A 24,146-nucleotide genomic window follows, 5' to 3' on the forward strand; every position below is an offset into this window, starting at 1 on the left:
ACTAGAAAATGTATGTTGACAGTTGACAAAGCAGACCAAAACTTTTGGTATTTAGCATTTCATTTATTTATTTGTTTATCTTTTAATACAGCCAAAGGGGGTGGGGCTTAGTAATGTTTTTTTTAAACATATACACATTCACACATATCAAACAGGAATTCATAAAAAAAAAAGTTATATGAAAAGACAAGGCATCTGCATGTAATACAATGGGACATAACACAACATGATAAATGCAACTGTGAAAGCATCATCACACATATTATCACATGATGACGACAAAGGCAGGGGCACGAAGGTGGAGTAGTAGGTGCAAAGAAAAAAGGAGACATAATACTAGAGGAATGCAACCACCACCTACACTGCTACAAGCTAGCATGCAATGTTGAATCATCACTATTGCCATGTTTTGTTAGTCATTCTGGTGTTATACCGCACCAGGCTCAATACAAGCACAAGTAACAACAGTTTTCTTAATGAGGAATGAATTTCTGTGGCTGTAAACCAGGCTCAATAAAAAGGGAACACTGGGATACAATAGTGGAGAAGGCACATCGCCAGGTTAACAATGGAAACATATAATCATAAGCATTTATCAATGAAATACAGTACAGTAAAATAAGAATAAAGTTGTATATAACTGACATGAACAGACTAAAGTAAAGTAAGATGAATAATGGAAAGAATAGTGGTATTTACTGTAAAACTTAGACGAGATTCAAGACTTAAACACAGGGCTCAAACACAAAAAATGTTGAAAAACATACATTAATGTAAAAACATTGAATCCCATTTACTGTTTTATTAACCTAAATCTTGCCAATAGCTGTGAAATATTTGGTCACAATGTTTTAACATCAGTTACCTAAAGCTCAAAGCTAATGCCTCTACTGATCTATTATCCTGCAGGTTTCTTTAGCACAGATACTCATGTAACCGTAATACTTTTTTTTTTTTTTTTTTTAATGTCCATAAATTACATTATGTAAAGCGAAAGACTCCAGGATAATGCATATCAAAAACTACTATTATGTTTCTAGATGGTGCCTACCTTAACAAAATTTATCATGTGCAGCGTTTTAGAGTCAAAGTGACACTAAAAAAGGTATTTCAATTCACTATGGAACTGTGCAACTATCACATATTAGGTCCTGTTTTCAGCCATGCAGCTGACGCTTTTAACTACACCGTTTTTAAATGATGAGATCCCTGGATTGGAATCTGTGCTGGCAAATCTGTGCTCATCTGTTTGTTCATAAATTATGCATTCTGAAAGCATGCATCTAAAAATACTTAATACTATTAAGTCAGGTCTAGACCATTTTTTTTTCTGAGAAAAAAGTTTGATTGTTTGTTTTAATCTTGCCCTTAAATGTATGATCAGATAAGGAGACTTAACAAGACATAATTTAATGCATGCCTGTAAATCATCAGATTCACATCACATCACTAAGAGTAACATTCACTGTTTTTATCTATTTTTACAGTCACGTTATAGCCCTAAATGACTCTAAAATGCTATCAGAGTAGAATGGCTGACGTAAAGCACTTTCTCGACAGGAAATCATCATCAGCCATGCTTGCAGGCACAACAACTGCCAAAGTGTTACAAGATATTCTCTACCAACAGCAATATCTGAGGAATGGTCAAATGGGAGGTTCCTGATACTCTTCAACCTATGGCAGCCATTTTTCTGAGTCATGTCAATACGATTATGATGCTCATAGGGAGAGAGATGAGAAGTGGAAGTTGTAAAATGTAAATATCTCAATACATGATGCTACTAACAATACTGAGGCAAACAATAAAGAAAGGCAACTTTATATTCCTCAGACTGCTCTTTTGACCAAACTGCTCTTGTGCAAGTTATGCTGGAATTTTTAGCGTAAACATTGAATTGGCACAAAATATATGCTGTAGCGCACAAAGAAGGCTAGATGAGAAATTGGAGAACTAGAGATTAGAAATTAAAAAAAAAAAAGAGGGGAGTTTATGTCAGTGCAGTACATTACCTCTGCACTAAAGTGTTTTGAACAAAGACAAAGGAATACTACACTGTATGCATGCAAACATACCTTTTCACACAGCACATTCGCACTCACACCTGCGCACATATACTGAATAAAGCCCTGTAGCGAAGGCAAAATGGCAGCTGAATGAATCCTGTGCTTTTTGGATTTGGTTCATAGTTAAACTGAGTGACCGGCGTTTCCATCAATCACTGCGCGGCCCGCTTGGCTCGCTGGGTGTGGCACTTCATACACAGGATCTTACCATCCAACGGATAGCAGCCATTTTCATCCGCTTCTATGGAGAGGGGGCGAGCGCAGTCCTGCAAAATCAATAAATATATTTATTTATTAGTAGAGTGCTGAATATACTTTATGATGTACACTCATTGAGCACAAAACTATAATTGCCGTTCGGCTTGGTATTGCCCACTTAATGTATGTCAGTGGGTTTGACAAAATAAGTGCTCAATGAGTGTATATTTTGATACAATTTTGGGTTTAGCTGGTCTTACCTCGCAACGGTAACACTTGAGGTGGAAGTTTTTATCAAGAGCCACCACTCTGACTGTCTCTTCGCTGCCTGGAGCTGGAATAATGGGCTCATTACAGCTCACACACAGCGGGGAGAAACGCCTGGAATACAGAGGTGGAAATTTGCACTTCAGTCACATTCCTCATACATTCACTTATGGTCAAGGAGCACCAAAAGCAATGTCTTCTAATTAAACCATGTTTAATATGTTGCTTTTGTTCTTGTTTAACAGTAATACTGAGTGTTAATCCCTTAAATCTAGTTATGTTATCCATATTCTATTACCCGGAGATGTACAATTAATTTCAGTTAATCCAAACTGAACAAGTCAGAACTTTTCTTGATGTTCAGTTCACTGGTGAATTTGTCTTTGACATGTAAATGTTTTTGTATTCACCTGTGGTAATCTTGGACACAGTAGGGGTTGTTGTTGTCATCAGTGATGAAAGGCGCCCCCTCAAGTACGCAGGAGCAGGTGCTGCAGCGGAAACATTGGGCATGGAAACACTGGCCCACTGCCTTCAGCACACGGTCTGTGATCCTCTCCCCACATCGGGAACACACTGCCAGGGAACTCTGAGGAGGAACAGAAGGAACAATAAGATATTGCATGGTATATTCAATGTGTCAGTGTGTTCAGCACGTTTTACATGTTTTAATACTCAAGGAACATTGAAATTACTCTTGAAATGGCTTTTCACAAAAAAAACACATGAAAGCAATAACTGTGTCAAAATATCAGTTGTAGCTACATTGAATGTTACAGTATAATAATAAAATGATTCAGTGTAGAGTATTTTTTAAATATTTGGACAATATCTTCCTAATATATCTCTACCAGATTGATTCTATGGGCAAATTAGAATAGAAGCATATGATTACATATTGGAGTGATTGTGCAGTGACTATCAACTCCAAACTTTACATTTTTAATCATTTCACATACAGAATTTGAAATTTCTCCTTACCATGTAGCAGTCCTCACATTGAGGGGCTCCATCCCTGTCGTAGAACTGCATGCCCTGCAGGGGGCGATGGCAGCTCATGCAACAGAAGCAGTTGGAGTGGAAGAGTTTATCCATGGCCCTCACAGCTGGTTGAGTGCGGGATAGAGCCTCACCGCACTTCCCACAAACCTCTGAAATGAGGATGGAGAGAGACAGAGAGGGCTGAAGGGGTTGAAATATACAAACACACACTGAGAAGCCTTTGTGTTGAGCATTACCACTGTGGAGTCTTGAAATGCTATTCACAAATAAATAAATAAAGTATTTTCTTTCCTTAAAGCGCCCTCCTGGCATGTTTTAAGATATGTAAAAAATATTTCTTGTGCTCGATAGGAAAAAACCCTTAAAGTATCAAAAATACAGAATATATGAATATGCAAATATTGTTTATTTTAAAAGTTGAAGTGCTGGACACAAGATGCCTCTGATGTGTCATGTCCATGCTCAGTGTATGTGCACTTGAGGGTTCACATTTCCACATTATACTGTACTTCTGAGAATTGCATACTAGGCCAGGATTGGCCTCTAAAATCCTGCTCCTACACGTTTTATGACGAGATTATAGGTGAACACAGAATAATGTTGCCCCTTCTGCAGGTGAATGTAAAAACTAACTCTGCACGTACACCATTATGTACAGTGAAGGTAAATGTGAACTAACAATAAACACATTTTTGGCTGCAGGGGAACTTTAAAGAGGAATATTATATGTGTACATGTGTACCTGTAGGAGGGGAGGTGATGACAGGTGCATGTTTGTCCATGTCTTTAATGAAGTCCTTGGTCATTCTCTCCAATTCCTCCACTTCCCTCATGTTCAGGGGGACACCTCCACCTGGGATAGAAACTGGGCCTGGGGGTGAGGGCTGTTTAAACACACAAACACACCCACACACACACACACGTCCACCCACGCGCACACACACACACCCACACATATACATTATTTACATGTTTTCATACTTGCACGCCTAGAGGGCACTTTGTTATTTATGATTGAATAGGTGGGCTTTGAAAACATGGTTAGTGCATGTCCAGAAGGCATAATTCCTATAGGTTTACTATAAACTGAATTATTTGTACTTCCTGTGCCTACTGATACACAACACAAAGAGAGTCTCTTAGTAACATCTGTAACATACCATGGATGCAGGAGGAGATTTTATTTGCTGGTTAAAAGATGTTGGAGATGTCATTGTCTTGGGTTGGGGGGGAGGCACAGCAGCAGGAGGGCTTGGGTTTGCATTCACCTGAATGCCAAAAGGAGAACTCTTTATGTGACTTGGGGCTGGGGCGGCAGCCATGCTGCTTGGTGGAGTAGGAGGTGCAGGAGGAGCTGCTGGAGGTGGCGGTAAAGAGCTGGTGGCTGAAGGAGTGGCCGAAGGATAGGAAGGTTTTGGTGCAACATTGATTGGGGTCGTGTTCTGGTTCAGGTTATGGTTCAGTTTTTGTGCCAGGGCGGCTGCAGAAGTTGCTGTTCTTCCCCCGAAAGCAGACTTGGGAGCCACAACTGGGGCCTTGGCAAACGGTTGAGCGGCAGAGTTTGGTGACGAGTTGTGATTGGCCTGTCGGTTCGTTCTGGCTTTGAGCTCTTCCGCCCATGGCGCGGGAGGCGGGCGGTCTCCCATCTCAGGAGGTGGGAGGAAGGAGAGGGCTGGTTTGGGAGCTGTTGGGGGAGGAGCTACTGGCTTGGGTGCTGGTGCTGAAGAATACTGGCTTGGTATCTGTAGACACAAAAATACAACATTAAATATATGTTGAATATATAAACAACATTAATAACAAAAGGATGTCTACACAGATCCCTTTAGCTCAAAACTTTGCACACGGAAATATTAGCCTTCCATTTACAACAACAACAACAACAACAACAACAACTATAATTCAACAGGGGGAAAGTTAATATCTAGCACACTTCCCACTGAAATGCTGCAGGCAGGTACTTTTATTGTATTGAATGAGGTACTTTGATTAAAGTAAACATTCGAAGCGCTTCCCAGTTTGAGCTTATCAGAAGTGCTTCATCTTTCTGACATTTATTTTGCAGTTTGGAGCAAACATTATTCTGCCTTGATCCAGTACCTCCCTGTTGGATAAGAACACTCTCCATTTATGGGCCTCTAACCGGGTCTCTGGCAGCACACTCTAGCTTCATCACACTCTCATGCTCTCCACTCACTTGTGTTTTCATCATTCTCTCTCTCTCTCTGTAAGTGTCTCCTCTCTCAGTGTGAATCACCAGCAACTTTGTGTTTTGTTTTCTCTTTCAGTCTGATATACTCTATGTGCACGTTGCTTGTCATTTAGCTTTCAACCTAAATAATTTGAGGAACAGAGGCTAATAAAAACCCATTTGGCATCTCTCCAAACTATTTACACTGATCTGCCTTGCTTTTATATGTTTTCTTTCCTCTGTCAGAATATATTTTTCGACAGTGTATACCCCACCCATCCATGCTTTGTACCTTGGGGTTGAAAGGTCCCCTGGTCTCCATCTCAGAGAGCAGATCAGTCAGAGAGTCAAGCTGTTTATCAAAGCTTGTCTGTTTCTCTATCAGCCTCTGGCAGAGGAAGACAAGAGGAAAGAATCACAGGAGTTTCATTAATTCACACACAAACAAAGTGATCACAATGAAGCAAAGGACAGTACGAGCCAAGAATAAAAATTTGGATGAGGACAGACTGTACATACACATCAAAACATTTACATATCTATGTCAGATTCAGACTTTGCTGCTGTCGTCTATTCCAAAATGCATAATGAAATGTCACTTGCACAATTACTTACAACAGTAACCAAGAATGAAAGAATGAATGATGAAACAATAAATGTAATGAAGTGAATAACGATGATGATGATGATGATGATGAATAAATAAATATTTGCATTGTGTTCTCTTGATTGGAATACAGATCCTTTAGTTGTTTAACTTTCATTTGGTGTGGTTTGTTTGTTCAGAAGCGTTTGGCTTAAACGTTTTTCAACAGGATTAATGCTCAATTTCCAATCCTGCAGTTTTAACTTTAACTCTGCAACACTGGGAAACAACGTCTAATTCCAAACAGTAAAACAGTTTGTAGCCGGATAAACCAACTGCAAACAATGCCAGCCTACAGTACACTTTTTACTGCATGTCTAAAACTATTCCAGCCACATATATTGGCAGTAATCCTGTTAGAAGCATGAAACTGGGCATTTTACCCCAGACTAATGCTAATGTAATTTGTGGGAAAATCTCAAAAGACAGCTTTTTCTGGAAACACTCCATGAATTTTCTATGGTCCCACAACAATGTCTTCCTGTATCCTTAATGATTATTAAATTGTGCATAAATGCATGTACATGCAAGTGAAAGGAGGAAACATGCAGATAAGCAAACCAACTAAAGTTTAATTTAAATAAAGAGACCATCATGACTCACCTGTTGGTTCCCAACAGCACTGGCAATACTGGTACCAGTGGCAGGGAGGGGTGGAGGAGGAGGGGGGGGGAGGGGGAGAGGGGCAGGTGGGCAAACCGGCACTCTCCGCAGGGGGAACAGGGAGGGGCAAGTCGTCTGCCACTGAAGGTGGGGCAGGGAAGGCGGGAGGGGGTGCGTCGGAGGGTGAGAGTTGGCATTCAAGGGGAGGGGCTGGCAAATCATCATCCAGTGGAGGAGGCGGAGGGGGGGGTGGGAAGTCTGACAAAAATGAGGAGGGTTGATTGGTTAAATGCTGTGGCAGAAAAAGTTTCTTTGCACTCAGTAAGTGTTAATGACTTAATCCAATGTCTTTAACAACATCATGTGTTTATGGATCAAAACAAACAGGATAGTACAAAAAACAAACTGTAAAGATTGTTCCGATTTGGAAATGACTGGAAGATGTTCAAAGGGTAAAAACAGTGCTGCCTGGTCACAAAGGTGGTTATTTCTATCCCTGTTTTCTATTTAGTGAGGTGGTGTGAGTGGGTCCACAAATTAGATAATCTCAGAGATCTTAAAAATCATGCGGCTTAATGAAGTACTTCTAAGATGTTCTAAAATAAAATAAGAACACACTAAATTCAAAGGCATTAGACTGTGTAGCTATTAAGTCTGTCTCAGCATTTGACTAACGGCTCAATAAGACAGAGACTGCCTGTGAGACAACTCATTACAATCACAGTCCCACACATGTAAAGTCTTCATTTATATATGAAACACTGTGACGCTCTGCATGCTCTAACTTCAGAAGCAGTAGAGGCAGGAAAGAGGAGGGTTTCTCTCAGCATGGATACAAATTAATAGCTCACAAAATAGCAGAAGAAATGCAAATACCATCACAGAGCGACGGGGGCGGCGGAGGGAGATCTCCCACTCGTCCAATCACAGCTGTGCCTACTGGTGTCGGTGATGGAGCTGAGGGTGGTGACTGACTTTTGGGCCGTGGCGGCGCCACAGAGGCAAACTTCTTTGGCTGGTTGTAGAAGGACGGGGTGGTGACTTTGAAGTTGAGAGAGGATGTCACCATGAAAGGCTTGCTGCTGCTAGAGTCCTCCATTTTGTATATTTATCTGAGGAGGAACACAAGAAACATAATGAACAACAGTAAGACACCAGACAGGAAAACATGAATCCTTACACGAGTGGTTGCTTTATAACAAAAAGGTACAACACAGATTGCAGTGAAGCTCAAACAACTCCAGACTCAGGAGACTTGTTTTCACACCCCACATGATGGAGCTGACATGAATCATGCTGACAAAGGTCAGCAGTGGCTTGCATTCCTTGGCAGTGTTTGCATGTCGGATCTTTTGCAGGAGAATTAGTGGGGATGACACATCAACAAAACATTTGGCCTGACACAATCCCAAACTACGAACTAATTGTAACCAGGTTTTCAGTCTGCACTGCATTCCCACTGGTGAAAAGAGACAAAATTACACACACACAAAAGATGTTAGCTATCAGACTGAATGTGCTTAATATTTGACAATGTTATTGATGGACAATTGTCATATGATACATTGCAAAATGGAGACCTTCCAAGCTGGAAACACTGTAATTTACATTTTATTAACCTGGCAGACGCTTAGCCCAAAGCAACATAGAAATGAGTTCCAATCGAAATCTCAAAGGAGCTTTTCAGAGAGCGTTTTGTCTCAGCGGCTTGATCGATTCAGTCTGTGCATATTGTTTAGCATTTCCTGTTTGTGCAAAATATTAACTTTTATATTAACTGCAAAAACAGTGCACTGTGCAGATTGGTACATAGTGCACACTTTATAACAGGGACACAGCTGTCTTGAACCCTTAAGTCTTTAGTAAAACTAATTTTATTGTGGCTCACAGTGTCTCCTAAAATGTAGGTTGGACTATTTGTGGATTTAGTGAAACAGAAGTATAATAAAAGAAAACATCCACGAGGCATTCTACAAATCCAGCATTACTGAATCTTTTAATACACAAAAGCCTTGGCAAATGGTCTACAGAGGAATGAGAGAAGAGTGTGTAAAAAAAATCCTTAGGCTATGTATACAGAGCAGATGCAGTGGCACTCCCAGATGCAAGAGACACTTTACAAAATTTAAAATGTGAGTGTTTACAGCGACGCAAGAACAGAGCGATAACCAGATTTGCTCAAGAGAGAGACCCCTTGTAACTACCATAACATTTTCATGTGACCTGCGTCAAAACGAGGCTGAGCTCAAATATTTACCTCATACATGCTGGTGGCTAAACAAATGTTGACGTTACTTCAGTCTCTCAACCGAGATTCCTCACCAAGTCTTAACGCATTTCCCTGAAGACCACAGGCCCTGGACATGACCTTTGGTCTGACCCCCCCAAACACACACAAATCTGCACACACACTGGCTGTCTTACCTCTCAGCTCACACACTGTTGCTACTTAACACAATATTTCACCCTGAAGCTGTGAACTAGTTAAATACTTATAATAATTGCATATCCTTTATAACAGGTGGATAAATGTCATAAAGTCATAATACATAATCTGCAACATAATGAGCTGCAGGTGGTGAAAAAGCATGCAATAGTATTTTTATTGCGTTGCAGTGGTAAGCTCTAGATAGTAATGTATTTGATATTACATTACATCTGTTTACATTCACCTTGTTTAACTCTTAAACTGTACGGCCCTAGTGTATGATCCTGTACCATACCTCTCCAAAGGCCACATTTGTTAGTATTAGTCATTTTTCTTGACTTGGATACATTTGAGATAGCATTTGGGAAAACAACCTTTACGGGAAGAGATCAAGTTTGACATAGCCTTGGAAAACTATTATTGTAAACTGAACCTTGCTGACAAAAAAGATAAATCAACCAGGAAGAAGTCTGAGTGTTTCATCCTTATTCCTCTTTGTCGGGACACACAGGCAACGCTTCAAGTTCTGACAAGACGAAAAAAATAAAATCCCTTAGAGATTGTGAAAGTATCTGTGGAGCTCATAACATGAAAAAATAAGGTAGTGCAACCTTTTCTCTTCTGCTTTTTTGGGTCAGCTTAGTTCAAAGAAAGATTAATCAAACACTTTTAACCATATATGTCCTGGTCAGTGCTATGATGCATGTGGAGGTGTCAGCTGTTTGCATTGTGTCATAAGACATCCCGTTATGAATCACTGATACGGAAAACCTCTGAGCAACACACCCGTCTAAGCTCACAGAGACATAATTCATCATGTGTCAGAGCACTAATAGCTCTATAAATATGTGTAGTATGTTTGTAAGAGTAAGCATGTTTCATTTTTACACTACTTACATAAAAGTACATTTTTCAAACATTTAGACAAACAGTTCAATCTGGTAATGTTGTTACAGCGTACAAATGTTAGTAGATAACATTTCAACTGGAGGGATAATACATTATTTGACTACAACAACAGTATTGATTGATCACAGCTCTCTGCAGCTATTAGAGATACACCAATACCAATATTGGTTTTCAGTCTGATATTGATACTGATAATAATAGCTGGGGCTCAGGTATCGGTGACGATGGGCCATCTGATGTTGGATGTTATCATTATTTTAATAAAGAACAATTCTCTAAGTTTATACATGTGGATTTATTTGTTGCATTTTGTTTTATGAAGTTAGGAAATGTTTAAGTCAAGCCTGATTTTGCTTAAACATAAAAGAGTGATCCCAGTCTCTTCCACACAGTGAGACATACTACTAGCTCATTAATTAAACACTGGTATCAAATCAGTATTTGACCAAAGCCCAGGTATAGGTATTGGTATCAGGACTAAAAAAAGTCAGATAAGTATATCTCATAACAGCTATTAGCTCATAAGACAAAACAGCTTTCAACCATTTGTCTCACCAAAGAGGTTAAAACTATTTAAGCAATGCCATGAGACTCATTTTCAGACTCTTAGATCCATTTTACTGCCTCACTTCAATACTTAAACTAAACCCACACATGAATCATCGGTCATCAATAACTGCACCAACAGCAAAAGAAAATAACCAACCAAAGTGAAAAAGGGAGAAAGGACAGGTGTTCAATTTATGATTTTAAAAAGCAGCTGGCTGCTCATGAATCCAGTATCAGGGCCTACTTCAGGCTGAATTGAGTGGACTCTTAATGCAAAAACAGATCAACTTGTTGTGGTCAGGAGAATAAAACTCTTGGCTTCAAAGGAGGCTTGCGTATCTGAATATCAACAGAGGAGCTCCTCCGAACAGAACACTTAGATGTATAATGGCTTTCTAAAAAGGAGTGCTTGACAAGGGTGCTGTGTGTGATTTAGTCTTTTCATTACAGTACTTCAGCTATCTCATCTCTAAGAGACAATATGCAACAGTCCTCTCAATTATTCAGCAGTAATGATAACTTGCGGTCAGTCTCCATCTGTTCCTTGATACAGTCCTGAGGGATTTAAAACGGTGAGATCAGCTCCACACTCAGCCCCAAATCTATCTTGAAACCTGATGCCTGTGATGAGAGAGACCCTCAGCTGTGGAGGATATTTGGCACTACAGCTCAATGACATCACCTTTTCGGCTTTTTTTTCCTCTTTCCCTCCAATCAGCCTCTCTCTCTGCTTTCTCAATGTTTCTTCTCTCGTCTTTATTCTTACTCCGTTGATGAGGGCCTGCCTGATTGACTGTCTGCAGTTACGTCCTACTTTCATGTATAAACTTGTGTATTGTGGCCCACCGCAACTGTTTTATCTTTTATTTTTTGCGCTTTCCTCAACCTCTCATTCATCTCTTTTCTACCACTTGAACTGGATGACATCACTTGAGGCTACTTCACAGCTATAATGGAAGAGGTCACCTGGTAGCCTTTAGATAGGACCCAAGCATAAATCATCTACTGTAGTTTGAGGCTTTCAAACTTTGTATAAACTCAACACGCATGAACAGCTTTTACAGGCTGTAAAATTGGTTCTCGACCCTAGTTTGGGTACAGGCCAGTCACTTTTTATTCTATCTTATCTGATTTACTCATGGGATGGGGGTGAATGTAATTAGCCTAACTAAACAACCTTGTGGGATATAAAAAACATCAGGGTTGTGGCACTCATCAACATGTTTGGAAAACCACTACCATAGAAACAGGCTACTTATAGACTTGAAACAAGGGCCTGGAACTCAGTGTTTTAAGTCCCACACGGGTTATTAAAAACTGCAAACAAACAGAAGTGAAACTAAGCTTCTTTTGTGGCACGCTTTGTATTATCTCTGTGTTTTGTCTTGGTGTTGACAGTTTCATAAGAACACCATGCCAACTGACGGCACAGACTACGTGTTGCAGTAAGTTGTTAAGGAGGAGTTTTTAAAAAAGGGAAACTATTTAACTCAGCAGTGGTTCACTGCCTTGTGGTTAATAGGGTTATAATTTGACTTATATACTCAGCTACTGCCTCTTAAAAGGTAATATATATAGAAGCGTTGTAGCATGGTGCCTCATTGAAATTAGGTCTTTGTCCTTTGCCGCTAAAAAAGCAAAGAACAGAAAGAAAAACTTAAAATGTGTTGGGGCAGTAATTCTTCAGAAAGTGACACAGACAACCTGAATTTCTGATGATGCAGTAATTTCTTCCATGTCTGGTCAGTCATTGTATCAGTGACTAGTGTGTTGTTGATGAAACTCTCTATTGTTCTGATGTTAATAGCACACCCAGTTTCTGGGAAAGCGTGTCTAGGCCGAGGGTCACTAATGCAGGGACAAACAACCCTTTTGAGTCCAATCTTACAGGTCACTGGACATTCATTGAGCACCAGTGTTATGCTCCCTTTCAGACCGCAGTTAGATGAATAATTGAACGGGCAACATTTCAAAATCAGTAATGACATCAGCCAGTGTGCTCCTCACCCAAACAGCGTTCCCTCCCAGACCTAAAATAGCATAATGTAGGCCAAAGAAAAGTCATAAGATAGAGATAGGAAAAAAAAAACTCAAAGCGCTAGACATACAGTGATTTCAGGCGGCAAAAGGATCCCTGAAAATAGCTTGTGCCTTGACGTGTGGAGGCTACAATTAAGGATTCCCCAGTCATACAGGGAAGACTGCAGCCATTCACAGATCATCTTCATTCCTCAATCTTCATATACATCTCAAATTTACTGAGGCGTCAGTAACCATAATCCTAGTCTTCTCATAGAGAAGTACCACACTAACCTCAGACTAACCCACAGCAGAGCCCTCCTTGCTCTGAGTTATTCTTACAGCAGTGTGGCATTGAGATGAGGCTTCCTCCTCCTGTCTAGCTTAGCTGATGAGAGAGCAAACCAGAAATACAATGCAGCAAAGGCGCATATTTATATCACATTACATTTTTAAAAGTTGTAGAAATCTAGACTCAGGAAATGTGCAATAATCTCACAATGCACAGACATGTGGCACAGCTTCTTTCATCCTCTCACATGAGGCCAACCTGGGTATGTATAAAGGCTATTTAGTAGTAAATAGGCCTCAGAAGTGCCAGTACAACCATTTGATAACTGTGACCACATCAATAAGTTAAACATACTGTACTTTGGCACTGCTATAACCTTGGCATCCCATTGATTAGACAGAGTTAGCCCCTGATTTGACAGCTGGCAGCAAAAATGGTGAGAGGTCACAAACACAGCAAAGGAAAGAGAGCCTTCATCGTTATCTAGCCAGGTATAGTATGAGAAAAACGATTTAAGTGTTGATTATTATTATTATCATTATTATTACTGCTGAGCTAAAGCTTACCTTGCAGCTACGTTATCTGAGGTGGCTGAGAGCACTAATGTTAGCTTAGTCTGTGCTCGTCAATCTGAGTTTGTCCAGCTTTAAACAAACGCTGGCTTCACCATTTGAAACCCACTGTCGACTGAATGACCACTGCCACTCACCTGCAAGCCTCAACGAAATCCACTTTTTTTTTTGGAGGGGGGGTGGGCGGGTGATAAACGTCGCCTCTATCCGCTATTATCCCCGTACTGTTAGCCTAGCTTGAATGGGTCAGTCGCACACACCCCTAACCCACCTATAACACACCGAGCTCCGGTCTCTCCAGGGTTTTGGGTGGCGTAACTGAATAACACCGCCCCCGTTTTCTTTTGTTGGTCTTACCTCATATGGTTCCTCTTGACTATGCTGACACCAACTTTAGTAATTTACCCAGCGTTACTGCTGCATTGCTAGCTAGCCTAGCTCAGTCAACTTTTTCCCTGGGCTTCCTGTTGGGGCTTCCGCATAGTCAATTCCCCTTATCGTCGGTGTCCATCAGCTGGTGGAGCAACCTTCAGTGTAAGTTCATGGAGATCTGCTAAACCACCCTCTCTGAGAGGTAGCCTACCTTTCAATCAGAGTCTGCCCTAGTTTTCATATGCAATAGGCTATAAAATGCAGCCATATAACAGATTGTCACACCAGAGAGATGTTAGCAACAACCTACAATCAATGAATCTGTGCTGTAGGTGATATGTCATTATACTTGCATTGACAAGAGGTTTTACCTTATTAGGTAACCTGTAGCAGTCTTCCCTAAAAGAGTACAACCTCTTCCTATTATCCTGTCACGACAGAGAAAAACATTACTTACCCTGTGGTTTTAGCTGCAGTGCAGTGTGGATCTGCCTTTCACTTCCCCCTCTTCTTCTTCTTTTTCTCTAGTTCCAAGCTGAGCAATAAGAGTTTTCTGTAATGGTAACTTCTCTTTTTCTCTTCCCTTCTCCAACTATTAGACCCTCCCCCTGTGCTTTTCAGACTGGAAAAGGAATGACACCATCCTTCCAAACAAGTTCTTTCTCGTTTAACTTTGGCTCAGGACTTGTGTATTACAATGTAAACAGCACCTCTCTCTCTCTCTCTCTCTCTCTCTCTCTCTCTCTCTCTCTCTCTTTCTTTCTCTCGCTCTCTTTCTGTGTGTGTGTGTGTTCATAAACTGCCCAGTCAGACCCCTCCTTCTCTCGCTCTCTTTTCTCTCTGGATTCTTGCAGCATTCTTCATTCAATGACATCAACCCTGTTGCCTCTCCTTGTAAGGTCAGACTGAGGGAATGAGGGAGCGAGAGGGAGGGAGAGATAATGGGGCAAGAGGCTTGATTAGATACAGACGCTAAAAGCAGTCAGGAGATTTAAGGCAAAGAGGTTCAACGGCTGAAGAAAGTATGTTCAAACAGGGTTGGCGTGTGGGATAAGTTGGCAGTTTATGCTTTAATGTACCTCATGAGAAATGGCAAGAGTAGTTATATGCCTTTTGTTCACTTGCCCCAACAAGTGAGGCTCATGATCAGAACAGAAATGCACTTTTTACTATGTGGGCTTCCCCATCGTTTTTTTCTTTGCACCAAGAAAGTAAACATGAAAGAAGAAGTTGAATTGCTCCTGTATGCTTTATTAGCACACATGATTATAGAAAGTAAATTCATTTTATGGCTCTTTCTCAACTCTTAACTGTTGTCTGTCCTTCATCCGCACTGATAATACGGATGTGAGTGCCCTTAACCTGGTGCTTCCCTGGAAAATGACACCTCCCATCCTGTACATCAGCTACTTTTATGATATAATATGATTTTATGTCTCACCCACACACAACACAGGCGGACACACACCCTTGGAGATTCATAAAGCTCACACCTTTGATTCATATCACAAGTTCAGGTAGAGTCATTAGTTGTCACTGCAAGAAGTCTCTCTCGACACATCATTTATTGAGTCACATTTATTATTCATTATATTAGATGACATTTCATTCATTCATTTCATACATTCATTATGACATTATGACATTTACATATAACCTGAACCAAGTCCCATTTTTGTGATATTAAAACCGTACTTGTTCTTTAGAGCTGAAATGATTGGTTAAATAATCTATTAGTGGTTGAACAGAAAAATAACTGGAAACTATTTTAATTATTAATTGATCATTTAAGTCAGATTTCAAACCTAATGACCAAACATTTGATGGTTTCAGCTTCTCAGTTGTGAGACTTTGCTGCTTTTCTTTGTGTCTTTCATAATGAACTGAATATTGTTGGTTTTGCACTTTTGGTTGAACAAAAACAATTTGATGACGTCACCTTGCGGTTTAGGAAATTCAGTAGTTTTCCACTACTTTCTGACAATTTTATAGGCCAAAGGATGAATGGATTTATTGAGAAAATATTTGACAGATTAAACTATGATGAAAATAAATGGGTTTTTTGCACACCTGTCTGTGTTTCGACATATTTATAGATAAACAAGTAAAACAGCATTGGATACAATTTCACTTATCGCTCCTGACTGGCAGAAGTTTTTCTATGCTTTATGTAACAAAATAATGTGTTAAAACTGTTGTCTGTGTGTGTACTGTATGGTCTGATCATTTCACCTCTAACTCCCAGATCACCACATGACATTCAGATGGAGACACAGCAGTGTTGCAATTGGTTCATGTTGTGATACTATTGGCAAAACTATTAACTGGTTCCTACTACATGCAAACCACTGCATTAACTGTTGTGTAACCTGTTGCTGCCAGGCTCATGCCTGTGAACTACAGGGAGTGGTCATTGGGGTCTTTGATAGCCCATTGTCCCACAAGGAATGTTTCCAGTCTCTCCCCACTTCCACTGGGACAAAAAATGTGTCAAATTTCCACTCAGAGCTTTCCAAAGGAACTCTGGTGCTGGGCTGGGAAAAAATGCGCCCTATCCAGGCTCATGTTCATACAAGAGGAGATTTACAGATTGTCTGAGTCCAAATTCCAATTCATGGGCTTTCTGTTTGACCAGCAAGATGAGGAAGCTGAGGTGACACTTGTGTGACTCTCTTCTGCCCTTTTTCAGCCAGCTGCCAAAACTGGGCGGTGCCATGAGGACTGAAGTTGTGAAAGTTGTGATCAGGCAGGGAGAAGGCAGCTCTGGGGTCCAGTCAGTCAGTCTGGAGGTAAGACAAAAAGGAAAAAAAACAAGAGGCCGTCAGAATCAGAGCCAGACAGCCTGGAATGCAGCCAAACCTTGGAATGAACAGTTCCTCTCCCCTCCCTCCCCGAAGTGCCATATTTCTCCCTCTCTCTCTACGTCTCTCTCTTTAATGCTGCATTTTTTCTTTACACACACACACACACACACACACCACTTTTTCCTCCCCAATCCCTCCATTTCTCAGTCGGCCCTCCACACGCTGCACTTTTATTTCCCTTCCCATCTTTCTTTCCGCTCCTCCCTCTTCACCTCCCACTGCTCATGTGAGTCAGTACCTGCTCATAATATCTCTGTGCTCAGAGTTAATATCCTGATCTTGGATCATTTCCGACCTGCACTGAGGCACAGTCTCTCTCCCTCGCTTCCTTTCTCTCTCTCTCTCTTCCTCTCTCTCTGTCTGGACACACTTTTTTTTTTTAAAACAAAGGAAAAGTAGGAAGCCACATGAATGAAAGGTAAATGTTTTTAAGTGCTCACACCCAAGTAAATGTATTTTAAAGGTGTAGCACCCAAGGCTTATGCTCCATATCATATTTATTGACTTGTATCCACCTTTCCCATATTGGCCCCTTTTATATAAAATCAGATTTCTGCAAAATCATAGACAAATCTTCTCACATCATTAACAAAAAAACATTTAGCTGTCAAGCAGATATTCCAGGCGTACTTACGACGGGATGAGGACCTGCATACTGCTGACAGAACATGGTCTCTTCACTCAGCACCCAGAGGAAAAATCTCTCTGCTGCCAAACTGGCTTCCATTCAAAGCTGCACTGCTCACTCCCTCCAGCAGATGTCAGGCTGATACACGCCTCTCTGTACAGAGCCACGCTGAAATGTCTTGAGGGACAAAGATTCCCCCAGAATCTCTGACAGCGAGCATATCCACATCAGTTAGAAATAAGATAAAAAGACATGAGGCTGTACAAGGTGGAAGCATGTAGAAATTGACGTGGGTCTTAAGGGAGACAAATGTTGAGGAGAGTAGACAGGAGACACAAGCCGGACACAGAAGCATCTCTGAGGATAAACAGTGCAGCGGTGGTGGTCTAGACGAGGAGGGCTGGAGCAGGAGAGAATGTAGGGTAATTGCAGGAGAGAAGAAACGAGAATTGTAAATAATAGAGGAGAGTTGGAACTCCTCATACGCAACATTTTGCCTTGTGTAAGACCTGGAGTGCACAGACACACATACATAAACGTTACAAGCGCAGGGACTCCATGCCACCCACACACTAATAACACAACATCCGAAAAGATATGTGTGCTGAAGAATTCCAGCGTGTACAAAACTGCCAGCCTAAAGCAACAACTAATAATACACTTAAAATCTATCTCCCACAGGCTAAAACAAAACTAATCACACAAGCACAGCCATTAGAGGACTCCTTATCAGAGACTGACTCTTTTCCTAACAACATTTATATCTCTCTCTTGTCCCCACCCATCTCCTGCACCCTTTTCCCTCCTCAAAAAAACCCCAACCCAAACCTACACAGCATTTCCCTCCCATCTTTCTCTTCCTCTCCACTTGCCTCTGTTCACTTTCCTTCACGTCTCCTTCCTCACTTACACCCAATGCAAGCTGGCTATCAGACCCCCCCATACACACCCACATACTTCCTCCTCAAAACACACAAAGACCCATACACACATTCTCTGTGTAACTAACTTGGTGGATCTGTGGAGGCAGATGCATAACATGTGGTTCCAATTAACACAGTAAAATACACTGACAGCAGGTTCAGCAGAGTACAGAATAAAGACAAAAATATATGAGGAATAGTGATAAAGTGGGAACAAGAAAAAATAAATAGTCTGGAGTTTTTTTTTTAAGAAAAATGGTTATTCTACCTCTAGAAAGACTTTGCAAACAAGCATTTCTAGGTATCAGTGCAGTAAGTCTTTGGATTGCCTGAATGAGACAGTATTAAAGCTGCTATTCAATATCCTTGAGTCTTAACTTACATAACAGCTAGGAGATGATAGACATAGCGACAGGTACATGAAAGTCACTGATTACAGGAAAAAGGTGTGTGCAGGTCTCAGAGATAATATTAAACAGGAGCAGCTGCATTTAAATTCAGTGCAGCATCATCACCCCAGATAAGACAACAAGAGACATGCTGACAGGAACATGATAGCAGTCGCCTGTGTCGTGTGTTGCAAAGCAGTTTCATGTCACTTACATGGTTATACATGTTAGCAGTGGCGTTAATGTGTGTGTGTGTGTGTGTGTGTGTGTGAGAGAGAGAGAGAGAGTTGGGAAGAAGTGGACAAAGATGGTTTGAGGCAGTCATCTCTGTGAATGGTCCATGTATCACAGGTGAGATTAGTGTCAAGAATTTCTTCCCTCTGTAGCTGACCTTGTCTCGGATTGATGTTCCATATCATAGATCACCACGTTGTCACAGGTGTACTGTAAAGTATGTGCGCATGTGTGCAAGTGATCTGACCTAGCCTTAGTCTTACCTTCGATACAGAAGAATTTGCACGGAAAGCAAGAACCAAATGTGGATCGTATTGACAAGGAAATGCAGGATAGATAGAGATTAACCAGGATTTCAACAAAAAACATGACACAGTGAAAAGAGATAGACTGGTTGTAGCATTATAGAGACTTCCAGACAGACACAGAATGATTGGCAGATGGAGGGGGAATAGAGAGTCAGAGATGGACAGAGGGGCTGATGACAATAGACCGCTTCAGCAGCAATTACACATCTCAGAGGGGAGTATTGGTTTTTTTTAGCCAGGTTCAGGGTTTGTGAGCAAACAGCTCAGAATGAGGCTGACCCCTGCAGCAGCCTATAGCCTCGTCTCCTCTCCCCTAGTGGGAAATCAACAGAAAGACTTAACACACATCTATATATAAACCCACAGCGCAGGGATTGGCTGGATTATGTATGATATGTTATATGTCTGGCAAGTCACACATCCACATCCATGTACATCTTGTATCTCCGTTTTGTATCAAACTCTTAAAAAAAGTGACTACATTGTCTGTCTTGTTGCTCCGTTAATTCTGAAGTACCAGTTTTCTATTATAACGTTGTCTCCACACCTCTCCTGCACATGACTCAATCGTTCTTTGCTTTCCTTTTCTATCACTCCTCCCATCTGCCCATGTCCTTTTCTCTCAGTTCTTCCATCTGTCCTGCTCTCTTCCTCTCTTTCTTCTTCACCCAATGTGTGTAAAGTCAATAAAACATGACCAACCACACATGTAACCCCCCCACTCACCCTCCAATCCCCTTTCTCACTGTCCAGACTGTGCCTGCGTCATTTTCTGAGCAAACACTTATAGAAACAGCATACACAGATTTGAGGGGTAAGGGGTTGCCAAGACAGAAAATGAGGGGTAAGACAGATGCAGAGATATGATGAAAAGAACTAAAAAAAAAAAAAAAAGAAGAAAAGAAAAGAAACTGACACAGGTGGATTGACGAAGATGGTCATGATGTGAGAGATGTAGATAAAAGAGCCTCTCATTGTTTTGTCTTTTTCACCCAAATTGAGGTAAGGAAGGTAGTGGGAGTGGAGGTAAGAGGGGCAAACACAAACATACACACACACAAAAAGGGGATAGAGGAATATCTGGGGATGTGAGTCAGAGTGAACGGGTGCAGAGATGAGTGAGGGGCGGATCAATACAGAGAGACGACAGAGAAAGAGGTGGAGACTCAGCAACGGCTTGACTGTGAAGGAAAACCCTCTGCTGTTTTTTTTTTTTTTTCCTTTTCCAGGATTGTTTAGTATTGGTGTATGTGCGTGGATTTTTGGAGCTATCAGTGTGAGGGAGAGAGGGAGAGAGGGAGGAGGGGGGTGATTGAGAGAGAGAGAGTGAGGGGAGAGGTGCGAGGAAACCGCTGCAGTGCATTGTTAGGCTGAGCGCACACAAGAGAGGGAGACAGAGAGAGAATCCCCCATTTTAGCCCAACGATATTACAGCAGTGCAGAGATATCTTCCAACAATGGCAGGCGGGCACATACAGCACTATGCTATTGATCTTCTAGTGGCAACCTAATATACACACAGTCAATATAACTGTTGTTTCAACCTCTCATTAAATCAGTGCCTGTGGTTGTTTTTATCTTCATGGGGTTTTTTTCCTGTTTACAAATGATCCAATCATATGATCATTGTCAGTCTCAATAACTCAAATTGTTTAAATAAATGTAATAATGCTGGATGTTTTAAACTGAATAGTACAGGTAACACACTGATGATATTGGTACCTTTTTATTTAAAAAAAAACAAACATATATGACAGGTTTAAATAATGATAAAAATGCCTCACATCTTTATTTAGTCATAATCTATTTCCCTCAGGCATACTGACTTACTAACTGGATCTCTTCTAAGACACTGCACCGGAGAGAGCGGGAGGGAGCGAGAGAGAGAGACAGAGAGGGAGAGAGAGGGAGATAGAGAGAGTGATCGAGCAAGCGCAGGAGGGAGAGAGAAAAAGAGAGAGCACAGGAGAGCAAGAAAAAGAAGCCAGAGCCGAGAGAAAGAGAGAGTCGCAGGAGGAAGAGGGAGAATGCACGGTGTCTGGGTAACACTTCCACGCTTGTATCCAGGGCCTTTGTGAATACACCATGGGATGCATCGGCTCCAGGACACTGAGTAAGCCCCACTTGTCTTCCTCTCTCATTGCGGACTAAGGGGGGTGTGGGGGCTGGGGCACACGGGTGGGTGGGAGGAGGATGGGGGGTTCTTGCAGGAGCGAGGGTTTGTATAGAGACTAGGTTTTTGTATATGCATGTGTGCGTGAGGTGTTTTGCCTCTCGCCCTTTGCTGTGTGTAAGCAAGCTGTGGATGTATGGTCACAGGAGCTGTACACAGGCAAGATGTCAGAGACGATATGTGTTAAAATGTGCTACTGTGTGTGGTTGCATCCCCCCACCTCCCTGCCCCCCCCCCACTCCCTCCTCCCATCCCTTGATTTATGATGCTGTTTGGCAGTATGTATATGTGTGTGAGTAGGAGGCAGAGAGGGATGGAGAGGAGAGAGGCGGGAGAGAGAAATGCTGTGATAGTGCTTATTTATAGGGCGGCATGGCTTGGTGAAAGAGAGGAAAAAGAGAAAGGGGGATAATGCCATTGTCAGGGGCGTTTACACAGTTTGTTATAATTTGCACAAATAATAGGGATAGAGAGGGATACAGAAACAAGCAGCAGAGGAAGAATTTTAGTGCGGGCAGACAGAGAGGAGGGGAGACGGACGGATGGCGTTGGAGAGAGGGGGAGAGGGAGGGGCAAATACGTGCAGGCGAGAGTGTGTGGGATTGATGGGAGGTTTCAGGTGAGGACCCTCCTGGATAAAACCATAGATGATTAATTAAATCAACACGAGGAGTGCTGCTAAGCACCGAGAGACCGGGAGGGGTTGTAGGTAAATAATCAATTGTTTGCATGAATCCGGTTCGGATATGTTGCAGTGCATATAGGTCCTGCACACATCTTACAAAGGTAGAATGAATCATGCTCAAAGGTAAAAATAAGCATAGACTTCCTTTGATGTTCAATATTAATGAGCCACTTAGCACATCAAGCTCTTAAACATATTTATGGCGAACTAAAACAAATGTCTGAACTCTGTGTCATTCTGAGGATAGCATACATAACCTCATGAATGTCAAAACCAGAGGTTACAGACAGGATCTTCACTGTGCTCTTCACTGTGCTTCACCATGACCCCCCCCCCCCCCCTGTTTTTAAAAACTAAATGTAAATTCTTGATGACGAGCATTTTAAAAATATCTAGGATATGCACGTGCAGTGGAAAGAGTACTACATGACACAGATAGGAGGCAGGTGTGAACTGAATACAGCAGAAACTGTGTTACAGCAACTCAGGGCGTCCAGATTAGAGTATTTGACACATTGCAGAGCAGAGGAAGAGTGTAAGGTTTGGATCCTCCTCTGTCAACACTCAGGTCAAGAAAAGAGACCCTGCAAGTCCAGCCAGTCATGCTGCTGAAAATAATGTGATTGCAATAGACAGAAGGCTTTGGAAAGGTGCCACTGTAATCTCATTATTTGCCCCCTGAATGCTGATGCTCATTTTTATACAAGTGATCACAGAAGCTGAAGAATCCAATAAGGCAGCTCAGTTTGAAGAAATTGTACATTTTCTAATCAGAGATAAGCGATGAAGGACTGTGATAAAGGGGAATTTACACTGTAGGCTGTCAGTCGCATGTAGTAGAGATTGAACATCTACTTAATGGAATATTTTTCCAGTTTGTTTAAGATGTATGCTGTATAATCTAACATGAACGTGTAAAGAAAACACACATTTGACTCAGGGGGTTTTCCAATCTCTACAGCAAACGACACCCTCTATCCTTAGACCATCAAAGAGAAGGAAGACAAGGCTTTTTCAAGCAGCTTGCGCGCCCAAGTCTCTGACTATGTTGTCAGCAGCATTGCCAGTCTAGAGGTGTGGCTGTGTTTATCCTGAGTGAGAATGGCTTTAGTGTGTGCTATTGATCGGCCTTCTCAACTGCAGTCCACGCTGCCAAGCAGAGATCAACAGGAGGGAGCAGCAGGCAGCAAGGACTGGATCTGTCTTTGTACGGGAGCAGCCCTGATCTATCTGTCTGCCCTCCGGTAACTCTATCTCTCCCAGCTCCATTGTATCTGTGTGTGCGCTTCGTGGTCAGGCCTGTGATATCTGTTTGTACCCCCACACTGCTATAGTATGTTATCTAGTCCTCACAAAAATCATGACTCTGTGTCCAGCAACAAACATTACATTTACATTTAGTTTCTGATATCATAGGTGATGTCACATTAAAAAAACTAAACAAATTTAGCATCTTTTTAGTTGTGGGAATATTATTATCGTATATTATTATTATTATCCCCTGTGAGGAAATTTCGTTACTCTTCACCATCCTGAACATTGAAAGCACCTGTTAAAGATTTGGCTGTTTTAAATATAAACATACGAACTCACGGCTTAAAGAGCTGCATCATATTAAATGTTGGAGACACTGATACATGCATCAAATGTATATGCAAATGAAGACTTCAATGTTGTAGTAAAGATTGTTCATATGATAGATATGAGGTCATGGCTGTGGGTCAGTGGGGCTGGGTTAATTCAAAAATAGTTAGAAAATGAGGGCTGACTTAAATATCAGGGTTGGAGTTAGTTCATTTTTAATTCAGTGTGACTGTTTGTCAAACT

At 41.4% G+C, this 24,146-nt stretch overlaps 1 protein-coding gene across 1 annotated transcript; it reads right to left on the reverse strand.

Moving 5' to 3' along the window:
- Positions 1-54: 54 nt before the first annotated feature.
- Positions 55-14,208, reverse strand: zyx (zyxin). The gene is given in 11 exon segments (XM_053326428.1): positions 55-2,333; positions 2,526-2,646; positions 2,943-3,121; positions 3,514-3,683; positions 4,277-4,418; positions 4,695-5,276; positions 6,018-6,113; positions 6,975-7,043; positions 7,045-7,232; positions 7,851-8,086; positions 14,101-14,208. Coding segments are annotated over 10 exon segments (1,884 nt in total). The 5' UTR covers positions 8,074-8,086; positions 14,101-14,208; the 3' UTR covers positions 55-2,219.
- Positions 14,209-24,146: the final 9,938 nt, after the last annotated feature.

Source organism: Scomber japonicus, chromosome 10 (genome assembly GCF_027409825.1).
Source record: "Scomber japonicus isolate fScoJap1 chromosome 10, fScoJap1.pri, whole genome shotgun sequence".
Classification (NCBI taxonomy): Eukaryota; Metazoa; Chordata; class Actinopteri; order Scombriformes; family Scombridae; genus Scomber; species Scomber japonicus.